Raw genomic sequence first — 16,383 nt, forward strand, 5'->3', positions numbered from 1 at the left:
ATCAGTGGGGATCAGCTGGTGCTCCCCAGTGGCGGCTGATCAGCTGCTAAATGGAGATTTGCTCCAGGAGAAATGTGCACCAACCCCAAGGTGATGCTGCAGGATGTGGTTTGAGTCCCCAGTGATTCCAGGCTGGACAGCGAGATTTGGGAATGGTGATTTATAAAAGAGCTGGAAGAAGCGAAGCAGAAAAGAGCTGAGGGAATAAAAGGGGTTTTTATGTTTTTCTGGTTTCTTGAGGAAACAAGGCTGGGGAGATCACACCCTCAGAGTTCCCATCTCTGATTTTCTGTCTTTATCATTCCTACCTGATCCAACAACTCCTTCATCCCTCCAACAGCTTCTGCTAGACCCCAAGGAGACAACAGACATCCTATCAATGTCTTCTCCCAGGTAAAGCTGCAGATGACAAGCACAGCTGCCAAAGAAGGGAATTTTTAAAGCCACTCCTTGTTCAAACATTGTTGATTTCACTTTACTTGGGGATGGGCTTTGAGGACGAGGCTTTGAGCAAACTCATCTGGAGGAAGGTGTCCCTGCTTATGGAACCAGATGATCTTTAAAGTCCCTTCCAACCCAAACCATTCTGTGATTCTATAATGTGTTTGGATTCTTTTCTTTTTTTTCAATGAGTGTTTTTGTTTGATTAAAACCAAGCTGCGTCCCCAATATACATCTATACATTTTAATTATCATCATATAACATTGCTCTGCTCATGGGTTCTGTGAAATGAACTTAATGACATTCCCAAAGTATTTACCATGTGCTGGTTAATTGCAACTCTTAACCAGGAAAAGAGGACTTGGGAAAGGGTGAAAGAATGGACATATTCAAACCTGAAAAAGCTATTTGAAAATAAGCTTCAATGGCTATTCAGGTTTTTGAGCAGAAAACTCACTCTGTAAGTGCCACAGATGAACACAATAAAATTGAAATTCATTTTCAGCATCAAAGAAGCATTGCTATAAATCCTACTGTGAACTCAAAGGTAGCAATGCCAGGTGTCTGGGTAGCAGGCATGCTCAGAGGGCTTTCCAGATGTCTCTATCAAGAGCAGCCCTGGGAGAAGGACTTGAGGGTGCTAATGAGAGGCTGGACATGCTCTGGCTCTGAAACCCGCTGTGCTAGGCTGATCCCACAGCGTGGGCAGCAGGAGAGGGAGGGATTCTGCCCTTCTGCCCCACTCAGGTGAGACCCCACCTGGGGTTTCCAGCACAGGAAGGACATGGATTGGAGTGAGTTCAGAGGAAGCCACCAGAATGACCAGAGGATGGGGCATCTCTTCTAAGAGGAAAGGTTGAGGGAGTGCGGATTGTTCAGCCTGCAAAAGAGAAGGCTTTGGGGTGACCTAATTGTGGCCTTCCAGTGCCTAAAAGGAGCCAACAGGAAAGCTGGAGAAACACCATTTACAAGGGCCTGGAGTGAGAGGACAGGGTTTCACACTGACAGAGAGTAGGGTTAGAATGGATATTGGGAAGAAACTGTGAGGGTGGGGAGGCCCTGACCCAGGGTGCCCAGAGAAGCTGTGGCTGCCCCTGGATGCTTGGAAGTGTCCAAGGGCAGGTTGGACAGGGCTTGGAGCAACCTGGGCTAGTGGGAGGTGTCCCTGCCCATGGCAGGGGGTTGGAATGAGGTGGTTTTCAAGGTCTGTTCCAACCCAACCCATTCCATGATTCCATGGTTCTATGAACTCACGTTGTATCATGAACAACCCATGAAAAAACTTTGTTGTCCTTAGTAGGATGGTCCAGGCTTGGTCTTTGCTGCTTTACCCTGGATTTGGAGTAGGGTTTTCTTCTCCTAAGGTCAACAACAGGTGCTTCTCCCCAGAGCAGGAAACAAAGTCCAGTTTCTTTCCTGAAGCAGAATTCCCTTCTCCACAGGCACTTGAGGAGCAGCTCTGCCAACACAGCGACCAACTCTCCTTGGCAAAGGTAAATCTCCCCCACCAGTGCATCGCTGCTGTCTGAAGGTGGCCTGACAAATCCATTGACATGACATAAGGAGAGATTTAGGAGAGGTTTGGGAGCATAATAAATGAATCCCCCATCGAGGCGACTCTACGTTCCTTGGATCTAGCAAGCAATCACAATAAGCCCTTTGGATTACTTGAGACAAATGCCTGTCTGCACAACAAATCACCGCAGATTGCTTATGACAGCCAAATGAGACGTCCTTTCAGAACATCACCAGCAACTCTCACAGCTCTGGAGCACATTATACAGCAGGAGTGAAGAAATCTTAAGAAACCACATCACCTCTTTTGGGTCTTCTTTCACAGGATAAGGACAAGTGACTTCTAACCTGCTCTTCCAGGGCAGCTTGGCCAAATTGTTTGCTACAAGGCATTAGAGCTTTTGTGTTGTCTTTGACATTCCAGGTTACTAAAGGATTATATCCATAGACTGTGGTAATCCCTGAATATTTAGAAAATACACACACGGCTCTCCAAACACCAGACATCTGCCCCGTGGCGCTGCACATCTGCCATTCCCGTGGATTTTTGAACAATTTCCTTTGATGAGCAGGTTTATTCCAATGGAAATCGACAAATGAGAACGGCTCCCGTTCCCTCTCCACGGCTGTGCCGAGCCTGCAGTTTTGTAGCTTAACATTTTTATCCAAGACAAAACATGCAGTCAGGCTCTTTGGACATCACACAAACACACATAAATGTTGAAAGATAAATAGGTTGGATGCACACACACACACACACACACTCTCTCTCTCACTGAAATCTCTGCTAAAAATCTGCCTCTGAAACGAATACATATTTTTTAAATCAACATTTTTTAGAGACACTAACTGCATCTTCAGAGCAGAGAACACATTATTTTGTAGGCGTTTTCAGCAGCATAATACCAACCCCTATTTTTAACTATTGACTAATTACCAGTAGATCTTAATTACATGGTGTGTGGAGGCACTAATAAGTTTACAAATCTGCCAACAACACTAAACACATATGTCTTTGCAAGCATTAGCCTCTCCCTCTTATTTTTTAAAACCTTTTCTCTTTCCCCCCCCTCTAATTTGGCAGCAGAAGATCCTGGAAAAGGCTGTAATTGTGGCTGATTAGAAGGCAAGCATCTAAACACCCTTGTGGAGAAAAGAATGGCTTCAAAGCACGAGGAGGAATAAAAAGAGAAGCCAGCAGAGCCTGGAGAATTTGGATTTTTAGCAGGGTGAGAGAAGGGTTGCCTTTGGAGGCATTAACTTTTGTCTTCTCTGCAAGATTCATGGAGCCATGTGCAGGTTTATTTAATAACTTTGTTTAGGAAACAGTGGCTTGGAGCAATCTGGTCTATGGAAGGTGTCCCTGCCCATGGCAGGGGGTTGGAATGAGATGATCTTCGAGGTCCTTTCCAACCAAACCATTTTGTGATTCTATGATACAATCTTTGAGAAGAAGGATGGTGTTATTTTATGCATTTAGGTTTAATATCCTTATGCAAAATGTAACTCGACAGGAGCTGCCCCTGTGTTCTGCTTTGCTGGGTTATGGCACAATGCAGCCAAATCCGTCCCAGAGGGATTTTCTGACAGGGATTGTGCCTCTTGTTCAAGAATTTTGACACAGTTTTTGCATGCTCAGCTTCTCAGACATGTTTTACACAGCAACTGACTCCCACATCGACCAAAATACCTTTCAGACCCAGAGCCCACAAAGCTGCCCACCCCTGCAGGCTCTTTCAACAGCCTTGAGGGGAGCAAAGTTTGAGACTTGGGATGCTCCTCTTGTGCAGGGCCTGTCACAGGGGCAGGGGGCTGTAGGTCTGCAATGCTCCCATTAAATCCACATCTGGCTGAAGTTTGCCCAGTGCCAGAGAGAGGATTCATGGAGATCCAGGAGGCAAAGAGGTCACTGCAGTTAACTGATCCTCTGGAAGCCACAAACTTCCATAGTCTCCTTAAAACTTGGTCAAGAGGGAATGGCTTTAAACTGCCAGAGGGCAGGGATGGATGGGATATTGGGAAGGAATTGTTCCCTGGGAGGGTGGGGAGGCCCTGGCACAGGGTGCCCAGAGAAGCTGTGGCTGCCTCTGGGTCCCTGGAAGTGTCCAAGGCCAGGTTGGATAGGGCTTGGAGCAACCTGGGCTAGTGGAAGGAGTCCCTGCCCACGGCAGGGGTGGAAGGGGATGATCTTTACGTTCCCATCCAACCCAAACCATTCTGGGATTTTATGGTTGAACTCAAGTGCTCTCAACTACAGAACTGAACATCTAAAAGTCTGATGGCAAAGACTTCTACGTGTTCTTCCATCAGTTGAGTTTCTGACAAAAAGGAGCATCGCCCTAAAATCACCCTCAGCAGAAGCCTCTGCACACCCAACAGCACTTACCCCAAGAGGGGATCACTTGTGGAAGGTTTGATGTTGCTTTAGAAGCTATTTAGAGGCTATTCAAAAGGTCAAAGCGTTATTAGAAAAAATAAATTATAGTGGAATTGTATAGGCTGATTTTTAATAAAAATAATTCCAATAATTTGACAAGAAGCAAAATTAATCTTCTCTTTCCAAGTGCAAGTACAACCAAAGGGTGAAGAATGTCCACATTCTTGGAATGAACACTGGGGATGCTTTTAGTCTGTGTCCATGCTGCTGCTGATCTCCCGAATGATTTGCCATGGAATCACTGGATAAACTTGAGTTTTATGACTCCATAAATGAGAGCAGGTGTCTCCTTTGCACATCCATATTTCTAAATGCAGAAGGGTATTTCTGTCTGGGATGATTCAGTGTTTATATTTACACGGTGGAGGAGAGGAGATTATTGTCATTTGCATTGATGAAGGAGGTAGTTGTCACCTTCCAGTTTTTCCATATTGAATCTTTGTTAGCAAATAACATGTCTTGAGTAAAATGAGAGCAGGAGATAATTTAAATGGGCACCACACTTAGCCCTGGCAATGAAATTACAAAAGTGAATCAACATGAAAGCAGAATAATTTTTTTTTCTCAACAATTTAGGTAATTATGGCCAAGGCAGGCATCAGTTTTCCCTGCAAAGAAACATAACCAGTTACTCTGGTGTCTTAGGGCAAAACTTCAGTTCGTTAATTAACAGATTCAGAAATATTGTGTGCGCTGGCAGATGGAAGAAATGATAAGAGCACTTGGCAAAGCTGGAAATGCTGGTGATTGCACAGATCAGAAAGCACAGTGTGCACCTGAACCAGGACTTCAGAATAGCCAGACTTAATTCTGAGATGCTGTCTGAAACAGCCACGTGATAATTTTTGCCATAGAGATGAGAGACTTTCAGCATCCATTTCAAGCTGGGCAAATCTAATCCGAGTTATTAAATGACCTGTGCAAAGCCAAATTAATCAAAAGCATTTAAAAACAGAGAAGGGGAATTGGTGATGCTTTTAATATGGTGGGAGAATAAAAGGAAGAAAGAAATGGAGTGTTTGTTATCCTACAAAAAAGAGTTTTGCTCTATTATGGAATAAAGAGTGTTTATGCCCCATCTCCTTACACTTAATGCCAAGTGGCAGAGGCAGGTGAACGGATCTCCCCAAAACAGGTAAAAATTCCATGTTGCTTCCTGAAACCAGAGCTCCAAAAGGAGCTGAGTCAGGAGAGGACAAAGTCATGGGATGGGAAGATCCCTGGCAGGGGATTGGAATTACACAATTTTTAAGGTCCCTTCCAACCCAAACCATTCTGGGACTCTACGTTCCCACTCAGGACCAAAGTGGTACAAATGGTGGTTGAAGTGGAGCCAAGGCAGGGGGAGAAGATTTACTGAGTGCAAAAGGACACAAAAATGAGAATCCCATGTGGTTCATGAGGAGAAGAGAAGGGCTGCAAAGGTGTCACCAACACAGAATTAAAGAATATCCAGAGATGGAAGGGACCCACAGGGTTCATAAAAATCCAGCTCCTGGCCCTGCACAGGACAACTCCAAGGTTCACGCCAGAAACAATAGGAATAAAATGGAAATTCTGTCCTCAGGATGAAAAAGGAGAAGAAAAGCATGGAGACCTGGTGTGCACAGAGCTTTAGGTCCATGGCGGATCTCAGAGGGTCAGTAGGGAATCAGGGGAAGGTGATTTCTCTGCAGTACTTTGCCTAGAGGAAGGACCAAGAAGAGAAGAAGGAAAGACACCGAGGTGTAGCAGCCCACATTGGAAAGAGGCAGTGCTTGGGCTGATGCTTCAGCCAGAGGGAGATGCAAGAAGCTGCAGTCACCAGTTACCTTGTCCTTGACTTTTTTCTGGGGGGAATGTTCGGATTTGTGCACCATCCTGTCTTTATTTGGCTTGATAGAAAAGGTCATGCATTTAATTAATAATTCTTCCATTTAATTAACAATTCTGTGGTGACAGTGTTAAATACAAGGAAATATTCTGTTATATTCATAGGTTTGGGGAGGTTGACAGCATCATGAGACCCCACTTGAGGTGCTGCTTCCAGCTCTGGAGCCTCCAACATAAGAAGGACATGGACCTGTTGGACTAAGTCCAAAGGATGCCATGGAGATGTTCCAAGGGCTGGAGCCCCTCTGCTCTGAAGCCAGGCTGGGAGAGCTGGGGGTGTTCACCTGAAGAAAAGAAGGATCCAGGGAGACCTCAGAGCTCCTTCTAGAACCTAAAAGGGGCTACAAGAGGGCTGGAGACAGACATGGGACAAGAGCCTGGAGGGACAGGACGAGGGAGAATGGCTTTAAATTGTCAGAGGGCAAGGAGAGATGGGATATTGGGATGAAATTGTTCCCTGTGAGGGTGGCGAGGCCCTGGCACAGGGTGCCCAGAGAAGCTGTGGCTGCCCCTGGATCCCTGGAAGTGTCCAAGGCCGGGTTGGACAGGGCTTGGAGCAACCAGGGCTAGTGGAAGGTGTCCCTGCCCATGGCAGGGGTTGGAACAAGATGAACTTTAAGGTCCTTTCCCAGCCAAACCACTCTGGGATTCAATAATTATCAGTTATAAATAGTAAGCATCAGGAACTGTGGGAAGGGGAATCATTTTACAGGGAACATACCTTAACTTAGTTAAGGTTGAATTCCAGTTCCATTTCTTCCCACGGTCCACGGCTCTACTTTGGCTTTTCCAGTGACTCAGAAGAACAGAAAAACTGGATGTTACACACACTTCCCACTGGCACAGGGGCCAACCTTCACCCTGTTTGGAAGTGGAAGCATTGCCTGAAAAGTTTATTTCTCACTGAGCTCTGAAGAGCAGCATGGCACACTGACAACAGCAGCCAGCTCCTCTATGAGATACATCCCTGCCCTTCAGAGCCAATTAAATCACTGGAATCCCATGGGGGGAAGTAGGAAATGCTGTGTAGTCGCTTTTCCTAAATCCCAGCTTGGAAAAGCACCGAGCACCTCCTCAGACTGGAGGCCTGAGCTGTTAATGCTTTTCCAAGGGGAGAAACACAGTTCCCTGCACTGCTCACCACCTTCTCTGGCTGATGAAGTCACGTTGCTCCTTCCTGCTGGGTAACCAGTTCCTCGAGGAGCAGGACTGAGGGGATTATCCCATGTTTGGTTTAATGGGAAAGCTGCAAGTACTTCCAGAAAAGGCAGGAAGAATGGAAATCTTGCAGTCACACTCTCCTGCCCCAACCCAGTCCCCAGGTGGCCCCAGGACCACATATCCAATGTCACCGGTTCAGCCGATGCCATCGAAAAGGTGTCCCACAAAGGCATTTTTGGGGAAGCAGAGAGAGCAGACAGGTTCCCTTTGATGCACAGTAATAAATGAAAACAGCTGCAGCTCTCAGGAGATTAAAGGAAGCCTGAGGAGAGCTGAATAAACCCTGCCACCGCAGGTAAGATCTCGATAACAGGAACGATGAAGTTCGTTAATGCACACGTCTCAAGACTATACAAATTGTTAAATTTGTCAGGAGGTGTAAAGTGATTTAAATGTAACATTTCTGTCCAATAGACACAAGTTTGGGATTCATATAATTCCATATTTAGTGGGGAATTGTTATTCAGTTTTTATCATGTAACACCTGAGGACCTGAACATGTTTCAGGGACTTGTAAGGACCTGGAAGGTGAAGCACCTGGTCCAGCTGTGAGAACAAACCACGTTCAGTTGTTTAAAGGCCAGGCTGGATGAGGCTCTGAACAACCTGGTCTAGTGGGAGATTCCCAACCCATGGCAGGGAGTGGATCAAGATGGTCTTTAAGGTCCCTTCCAACCCAAAGCATTCTGTGATTCCATGATTTTATGATCAGTAAGGACTAACACTATTGACAGTCACTGGTAACACTTAACAGTCAATTGCATTGCTAAAATGAAAACTCAGAAATGAAGCCCTGATATAAAAGAGAAGGGATGGAACTGTAAAGCTTCACCAAATATTTCTCACCCTCTCTTAGGGGCAGCTCTCAGGATGGCCGTGACCTGACTTTTCAATACAGAACATCTGGGACATTCTGCACCTTTCCTAGGGAGCCCAGGGTCACAAAGCGGAGGGTGAGAGCTGGACATGCCCTGGCCATGTGCTCTCACAGCCCAAAAACTCCCCATACCCTGGGCTGATCCCCCAGCATGGGCAGCAGAGAACAGGGGGATTCTGCTCCTGTGCCCCAGTCAGGTGAGACCCCACCTGCAGAGCTGCCTCCAGATCTGGGGTCCAACAGCAGAAGGACGTGGAGCTGCTGGAGAGAGTCCAGAGGAGGCCACAGAGATGCTCCAAGGGCTGGAGCCCCTCTGCTCTGGAGCCAGGCTGGGAGAGCTGGGGGTGTTCACCTGAAGAAGGATCCAGGGAGACCTTAGAGCCCCTTCCAGAGCCTAAAGGGGCTCCAGAAGAGCTGGAGAGGGACTTGGGACAAGGGATGGAGGGACAGGACAGGGGGGAATGGTTTTAAACTGCCAGAGGGCAGGGATAGATGGGATATTGGGAAGAAATTCTTTCCTGTGAGAGTGGTGAGGCCCTGGCACAGGGTGCCCAGAGAAGCTGTGGCTGCCCCTGGATCCCTGGAAGTGTCCAAGGCCAGGTTTGGACAGGGCTTGGATCAACCTGGGCTAGTGGAAGGTGTCCCTGCCCATGGCATGGGGTTGGAGCTGGATGAGCTTTAAGAGATCACTTCCACCCAAACCATTCCGTGATTCCACGATTCTACGACAGTGCTGCCAGAGGGGGGCAAGTGGCAGCAAAAGCAGCATCCTGTTGATCCCTTCCGGTATATACACGTAGCATTCAAAAAGATTAATAGAAATTAACAAAGTTAATCAACAGAAGGACTGGCCTAAGTGGGACTTCTAAGTCAAGCTCACACAGTAACTACTGAGTTTACCAACACATCCAACTTTTCATCCTGTGGAGACACGAACGTCGTGGTAATGGAAGCTGGAGCTTTTTCTGCCTCATGCATGAATAACAAAGCCACCTGCTATATTCCAGCAGTGGATGCTTTATTGTTAGTGATGATGCATGAGGCAGAAATAATGCAGTTTGATTTTTAGAGACAATACCAAGTTGAGCTTGCAAGGCTGTCAGCCCACACTCGTTTGACTTGGGAACTGAGCAAACAACATGGAAGTAATTGATGGAAACTAATGACACAATAAGATGTCATTTTTTTCTGACCTACTTTGCTTAAAGTAAATCCCCATTAATTGTAATTATCTGTACTCCACGTACACCAAACACTCAGCTGGATCCATCCCCCAGTTATTTAAATGAGGTAGTTCCAGATTTACACAACTCTGATTCTGGCTTACATACCTCTCTATATTTAGTGTTTGTTCCCCTGATCTGAATAAATGCCTGGAAGATGGAAGACCACACAGCTCAATTAGGGTATTGATCAGGATGAAAAAAGCCTTTAACCAAGCAGCACAAGGAGGTTGTGATCCCATGCTGGGGTGCTGCTGGAGCACCAAACACGCCTCCCTTTCCCAGCGCCTCCCTGGTGCTCCTGGGGAACAGAAGGAACATGAAACGCAAGGCACAGACAGATCAGCTCCGAGTGCTGAGAGGGAAAAACCCTGGCTAAACTTGTTTTATAAATACTTGCAGATCTCAGGGTCACCCAGAGTTTACCCAGACCTCCGGACACAAGCGCCTCTAGCGTGATGGAAGCGTGGGATGCTGCTGAGAGCCGAGAAAAGCTTTCTCCTCTCAAAAATGTGAGTTGAAGGATCTCAACATGGGTGTGATTGACACTCACAACTTCCAAAAAATCCCTAAAAATACAGAGCACTGGCTAATAAAAGAAACAGGCTCTGAGTAATGACTTCTGGCTCCCTGTGAGGGCCAGGACTACAAGGAAACAGGAGCTCTCGTGGACTGAAGGGGCAAAGCATCACCCCCATGTCCTTGGCCAAAGCAACCCCACAGCAGTGGCTGTGGAAAACAGGGAAATCAGGGGGTTGTGGGGAGATTGGGACATGGGTACATCTCTCCAGTGTGCTAAGTGAGGGAGCAGGAGCTGGAGAACATCATGGGATAATCAGGAATTAAGATGTAAGTGGTGGAGATATCACTTCTGGCCACCCACGGAGTCATGTAGCCATGACTCATCCCCTGGTGCAGGAAGGAACGTAGCGTACCGTGCATCGAAATGGACAGGATCTTTCCAAGGGGAGATGATCCGGGATGGGAGACCTTTAAAGGGCTTTCATCCCAGCTGTTTATGGCTCCACACTGGCATGCCTTTTCCTTGAGAAAATCAGGAAGTTATGTGTTAAATGAGTTACTTTTTTATTTCAGTCTCTGATACTCCTACTGGAAAGATCTTCCGATTTCCAGGCTAAAAATATTCATGGCCAGTTCCTACTCATTTGCTTTTCCACCACTGCCCTTCAGTGTCCCAACGCCTTTCCCTCTGCCCAAATTTACTTTCCAGGATATATTTATAGGCAGGAAAACATATTCCTTCTCCAGCCTCATTTTTTAGCTAAACAAGCCAAATTCTTTCAGTCCACAGGAGAAAGACAGACTGTTCTGAGCTCTGATCAACACCTGGCTCTTCCCTGCAGCTGGAATTCACCCTTCTTGGGCACAGGTGGTCACAACTGCACCGAGGAGTTCGGGGGCAGTGCCAGCAGGGTATTGTCATCGTGTCATCCTTTATTCAAGCAGCTGCTTCTCTCACTCCGTGTGCCAACGCTGAAATCCTCAACTGCTGCCTTCTCCCACCAGAATGTCTCATCAAACAAGTTTGGGTTGGTTTTCTATCAAAACAGATGACTCGTCTGCCCCCTTATTGGTTCACCTACACTTCTATTTAAGTAATAAGACCAAATAGTTTGTTTACTTCTCTGTTGTTTTGGTTTTTGGGGTTTTTTTTTAATCTCTTTCTAATCATATGTAGCAAATCTGCTACACAGAAAAGTTTGAAGGAATGAGGGATGCTTCCATTTATATCTCCTCATTCTGCAAATCAGAAGTCGAAGCTTAATCTGGGTGCTTCTCACCCAAAAATATGGGTCCCAGAGACCTCATTTGTTACTGCTGTGAGAATTAACATCCATATTTAGGTCTGAAAGTATCTATCAGGAGAGGGATTTGATGTTATATATATATATATATTTATACACGTCTTATGCACATGAAGTAATTTTGATCGAAGGCTGGTCTTGCTCTTATTTATTTCCATATTCTGGCAATAGCTGAAGTTGGCAGAAAATAAGGGAATATCTGCAACATTTGAATTCGTTATGATGGAGATCTGAGGGATCCTGTTGTCTCTAATATATAATAATATATCCACTATATAATATGACAAATAGTACCAGTTTTCTCCCTTCGGAGAACTTTGTACCAGAGTTTCACTCCCACTGGCTTCAATTTTCCCACATCCAGGTGTGCATCATGCCCAGAGGATCATGCCCAAAGCTTTGCTTTCTGCTCCCTTTCTTCTGTTTCCTCTGCTATAGGAGGATCCAAACATTTCAAAACCAGCAGCGTTTTTCAGACTCCACAAAACTTTTCATCTCTTCTGACATCACCCAGAAACACCAAATACACCTTTCCCAGACAGCTTGTTTAATACATGAATGTCCTCCCACTTTTTCTTCTAGATTAAATTAATTTTTCCTTCCTGCAAAAGCTTTTTACCTGCACTTTATCTGCATTTTTCTACCTTCTTGGAGTTGTTTCCTTTTTTTCCTTTTTGAAATTTAGACTCTGCAAAGCAGCAACTTTTGCAGCCAGTTCTAGAGTCTTGACACTCTCAACCCTGATATTTTGACACAGTTTAAAGGAAAAAAAAGGGAAAAATGGTAGAATTCAAACTCCCACTGAAAGAGGCAGAAGCAGCTGCTGGAGAAGGAGCATCTGGAAGGAGCTCTCTTATTAAAAAGGGGAAAAAACACATGGAAAAGAGGAGAGATTGTAACCTACAGAGGACAGCACGAGGCAGCTCAGAAAAGATGGATATGATGAATGAACAGATGTGTAACACGGAATTGGTGGGAAAGGACCTGGAATTTGGCTTTCCCACTTTGCCAGTGGGTCCCTCAGTGAAACAGCTGCCTGGGGTGCAGCTCAGCTCCAGGCAGATCCCAAAAACAGAGCTGGGAGCTGCTTCCTCAGCCTGGCAGAGGTTTCTCCAGCACAGAGCTGAGCCCTTGGAGAGTCTGTCTGACTCCAGGAGTACAGGGGGGGCAAAGTGTCCCCCAAAGTGGATAAGGGAATGACAAAGAGCAGAGGAGGGGATGTAGAATCCCAGTGTTAGAAGGAGAAGGACAGGAAGACACCGAGGTGGAGGATTTGAGAAGGCAACAAAGTGGTGTGAGGTCGGGGTGCCAAGGTGTGCTTGGAGAACGCTGTTATCAACAGAGAATGAATCCCAGAAAGGTTTGGGTTGGAAAGGACCTTAAAACTCATCCAGTTCTACCCCCTGACATGGGCACGGACACTTTCCACTATCCCAGGCTGTTCCAAGCCCCATCCAACCTGGCTTTGAACATTTCCAGGGATGGGGAAGCCACAGCTTCTCTGTTCCAGTGCTCCACCACCACCCTGTGAGTACAGGAGAGGGACCTGTGGGATGGGGTGGGACAGAAGCCTCCCTTCCTCAGCACAGCCACGGGAAGGGAAAAGGCAAAAAGAAACCCAGAGGATGTCCCTGATCTGCCAGGGACCAGGGAGCTGCTGGAGGTGGGAAGGTGGAAAGCAGCCTGGCTGAGGGTGAACTGAGTGGAGTGGTGATCCTGGGATTTGAGGTTGAGCAGGTGACAGGGACAGGGCAGTTGACACCGGACTGTGAAGCTGATTTGGGAGCAGGATGGGGTCAGCACAAGGGGGTCCAGCTGAGGATGGTCTGGGGAATGCTGGTGTCAGCACTTGGGGCTTGGGGGAAGAAGCACAATGGAATTTTTTGAGTGTCCAGAGGAGGGCCAGGAAGAAGGTGAAGGGTCTCAGGGGCCATATGAGGAGTGAGTGATGTCACTGGGTTTGCTCGGCTGGAGGGGATTGAGGTCAGACCTCATTGGGGGCTGCAGCTTCCTCACAAGGGGCAGCTCTGATCTCTGCTCCCTGTGACCAGGGACAGGACCCAGGGAACAGCTGGAGCTGTGTCAGGGAGGTGTAGGTAGGAAATCAGGAACAGATTCTTCCCCCAGAGGTGGTAGGGCACTGAACAGGCTCCCCAGGGAACGGGCACTGCCCCAAGGCTGCCAGAGCTCCAGGAGCATTTGGACAACGCTCTCAGGGATGCACAGGGTGGGATTGTTGGGGTGTCTGTGCAGGGCCAGGGGTTGGACTTGTGGGTCCCTTCCAAATCAGAATATTCTATGATTCAGTGTAGAATTTGTGATTTAAACATGGTTAAAGAGACAGAACACTTCTGCTATGAGGAAAGGCTGAGAGAACTGGGGTTGTTCAGCCTGGGTAAGAGAAGCCTGGAGAGATCTTAGGGCTTAAGTCTTACGTGGCTGCAGAGGAGGGTCAGGTTGGGCAGCAGGAAGAATTTCTTCCCAGAAGGGTGATTAGACAGTGGAACAGGCTGTCCACAGAGGTTGTGGAGTCACCATCCCTGGAGGTGTCCAAGGAATGACCGGACGTGGAAGTCAGTGCTCTGGTCTGGTTGACAAGGTGGTGTTTGCTCATAGGCTGGACTCAATGGCTTCAGAAGAGTTTTTCAACCTAATTGACTTTGTGGTTCTGTGAAATGGCCTCAAGTTATACCAGGGGAGATTTAGATTGGATATGAAGAAAAAAATTCTTCATGGAAAGGGTGGTCAGGCAATGGAACAGGCTGCCCAAGCCAACCCGATGGTGGAATCCCCAACTCTGAAGGTCTTCAAAACGTGTATGTGTAGAACTTGGGGATAAAATTTAGGGGTGATCATGGCAGTGCTGGGTTAACAGTTGGACTCGGTGATGCCAGAGGTCTTTTCCAAACTAATTCTGTGATTCTGTAAAGGGGCTCCAAGAAAGCTGGAGAGGGACTTTGGACAAATGCATGGAGTGACAGGTCAGGGGGAAGGGCTTTAAGTTGAAAGAGGACAAAGCTAGATGGGACTTTAGGAAGAAATTCTTCCCTGTGAGGGTGTTCAGATCTATGAGGGCACAGGTTGTCCAGAGAATCACAGAATAAGCTGAGTTGAAAGGAACCCACAAGGATCATCTAGCCCAACTCCTGGCCCTGCACAGGACCATCCCCATCAATCCCACCCTGTTGCCTGAGAGCACTGTCCAACCGCTTCTTGAGCTCTGTCAGGTTTGGTGCTGTGACCATTCCCTGAGGAGTTATTCCAGTGCTCAACCATCCTCTGGGGGAAGAACCTTTCCCCAACACCCAACCTAACCCTCCCCTGACACAACTCCAGGCCATTCCCTCGCCTCCTGTCCCGGGCCACCACAGAGCAGAGCCCAGCGCCTGCCCCTCCTCTTCCCCTCACGAGGAAGTTGCAGACCGCGCTGAGGTCCCCCCTTAGCCTCCCCTTCTCCAGGCCTCATCCCCGTGAGTTCCGCGGGCCAGGTCGGACGGGGCTGGGAGCATCCCGCGCCGGTGCAAGGTGTCCCTACCCGCGGCGGGGCGTGTGGAAGGCGCCGCTCCCTCTCGCCCGCCCCGGCCCCGCCGCGCTCCCGCCGCCGGTCGCTGTCGCCGCCAGGCGGCCCCGGCCCGTCCCGCGCGCCGCGGAAGCGCCGCCCCCGGAAGCGGCGGGCGGGGGGAGCGGGCACGGGGGGGGCAGAGCGAGCGAGCGCCCGGCGAACGGGCCGGGGACGCGGCGGCGGCGGCAGCAAGATGGCGGCCAAGTCGGATGGCGGCGGCGGCGGCAGCGGCGGCGGCGGCGGCGGCGGCTTCGCCCAGCTGCACAACCTGGACGAGGCGGCGGCGGCCACGGGCGGCGGCGTCGGGGCAGCGGCGGCCGAGGTGGCGGAGGAGCCGGGCGCAAGCAGCTCCTTGCACATCTGCCACTGCTGCAACACGTCGTCTTGCTACTGGGGCTGCCGGAGCGCCTGCCTGCGGAACCTCTTCGGGCGGGCCGCCGCCACCGCCGCCGCCGAGCCGCTGGCCCCGCGCCCCCCCGCCGCCGCCGCCGAGGGGCCGCCGGAGGGCGGCGAGGCGGCCGAGCGGCCGTGGCTGGACTGCCTGTGGATCGTGCTGGCGCTGCTGGTGCTGCTGGGGGACGTGGGCACGGACCTGTGGCTGGCGCTGCACCACTACGGCCGGCGGGACTACGTGTGGTGCGGCCTCACCCTGGCCTTCGTGCTGCTGCCCTCGGTGCTGGTGCAGATCCTGAGCTTCCGCTGGTTCGTGCAGGACTACACGGGCGGCGGGCTGGGCGCCGTGCAGGGGCTCAGCAGCCGCGGGCCGCCCATGATGGGGGGGACCGCGGGCCGGCGCGGGGGACCCGCCGGCGGGGTAGGAGGAGCCGGCGGCACCGTCACCCCCGGGGCGCAGCGCCTCTGCAGGATCTCCGTCTGGGTCTGGCAGTCCGTCATCCACCTGCTGCAGATGGGGCAGGTCTGGAGGTAAGGGGCGGCCGGGGAATCCGCCGGGCCCCCGGCGGGGCGGGCGGGCGGGCGGCGCGCTGGGTCGGGGACCGCGGCCGCGGAGGGGCGGGAGCGGCGGCTGCGAGCGCTCGGTGCGAGGGGGACGCGGGGCAGCATCATCCCCTGGTCCAAGGGGAATGGGGGGCAGTGTCACCTCCTGGCTTGAGATGGACGGGGGACAGTGTCACCTCCTGGTTTGAGAGGGACGGGGGCAGTGTCGCCTCGTGGTCCAAGGTGGACGTGGGTCGGTGTCTCCTGCGGTCCAAGGTGGTCAGTGTCCGCTGGCCGAGGAGGGGCAGGTGTGGGTGGTTGTCAGCACCTGGTTTGAGGTGGATGTGGGTCGCTGTCAGCTCGTGGTCCAAGATATGCATGGGTCAGTGTCACCTCCTGGTTTGAAATGGGTCACTGTTCCCTGGATGAGGTGGGGAGCTCTCAGCTTGTGGAACAAGGCGGACGTGGGTCA

At 49.7% G+C, this 16,383-nt stretch overlaps 1 protein-coding gene across 1 annotated transcript in view; it reads left to right on the forward strand.

Moving 5' to 3' along the window:
- Positions 1-15,145: 15,145 nt before the first annotated feature.
- XKR6 (XK related 6) overlaps positions 15,146-16,383 on the forward strand; it is a 170,045-nt gene continuing 168,807 nt past the window's right edge. Inside the window, exon 1 of the mRNA XM_069011847.1 lies at positions 15,146-15,899. Coding sequence (XP_068867948.1) covers positions 15,169-15,899 — 731 coding nt within the window. The 5' untranslated portion in view covers positions 15,146-15,168. The remainder of the gene's footprint in view (positions 15,900-16,383) is intronic.

The sequence above is a fragment of the Aphelocoma coerulescens genome, chromosome 3, assembly GCF_041296385.1.
Source record: "Aphelocoma coerulescens isolate FSJ_1873_10779 chromosome 3, UR_Acoe_1.0, whole genome shotgun sequence".
NCBI lineage: Eukaryota > Metazoa > Chordata > Aves > Passeriformes > Corvidae > Aphelocoma > Aphelocoma coerulescens.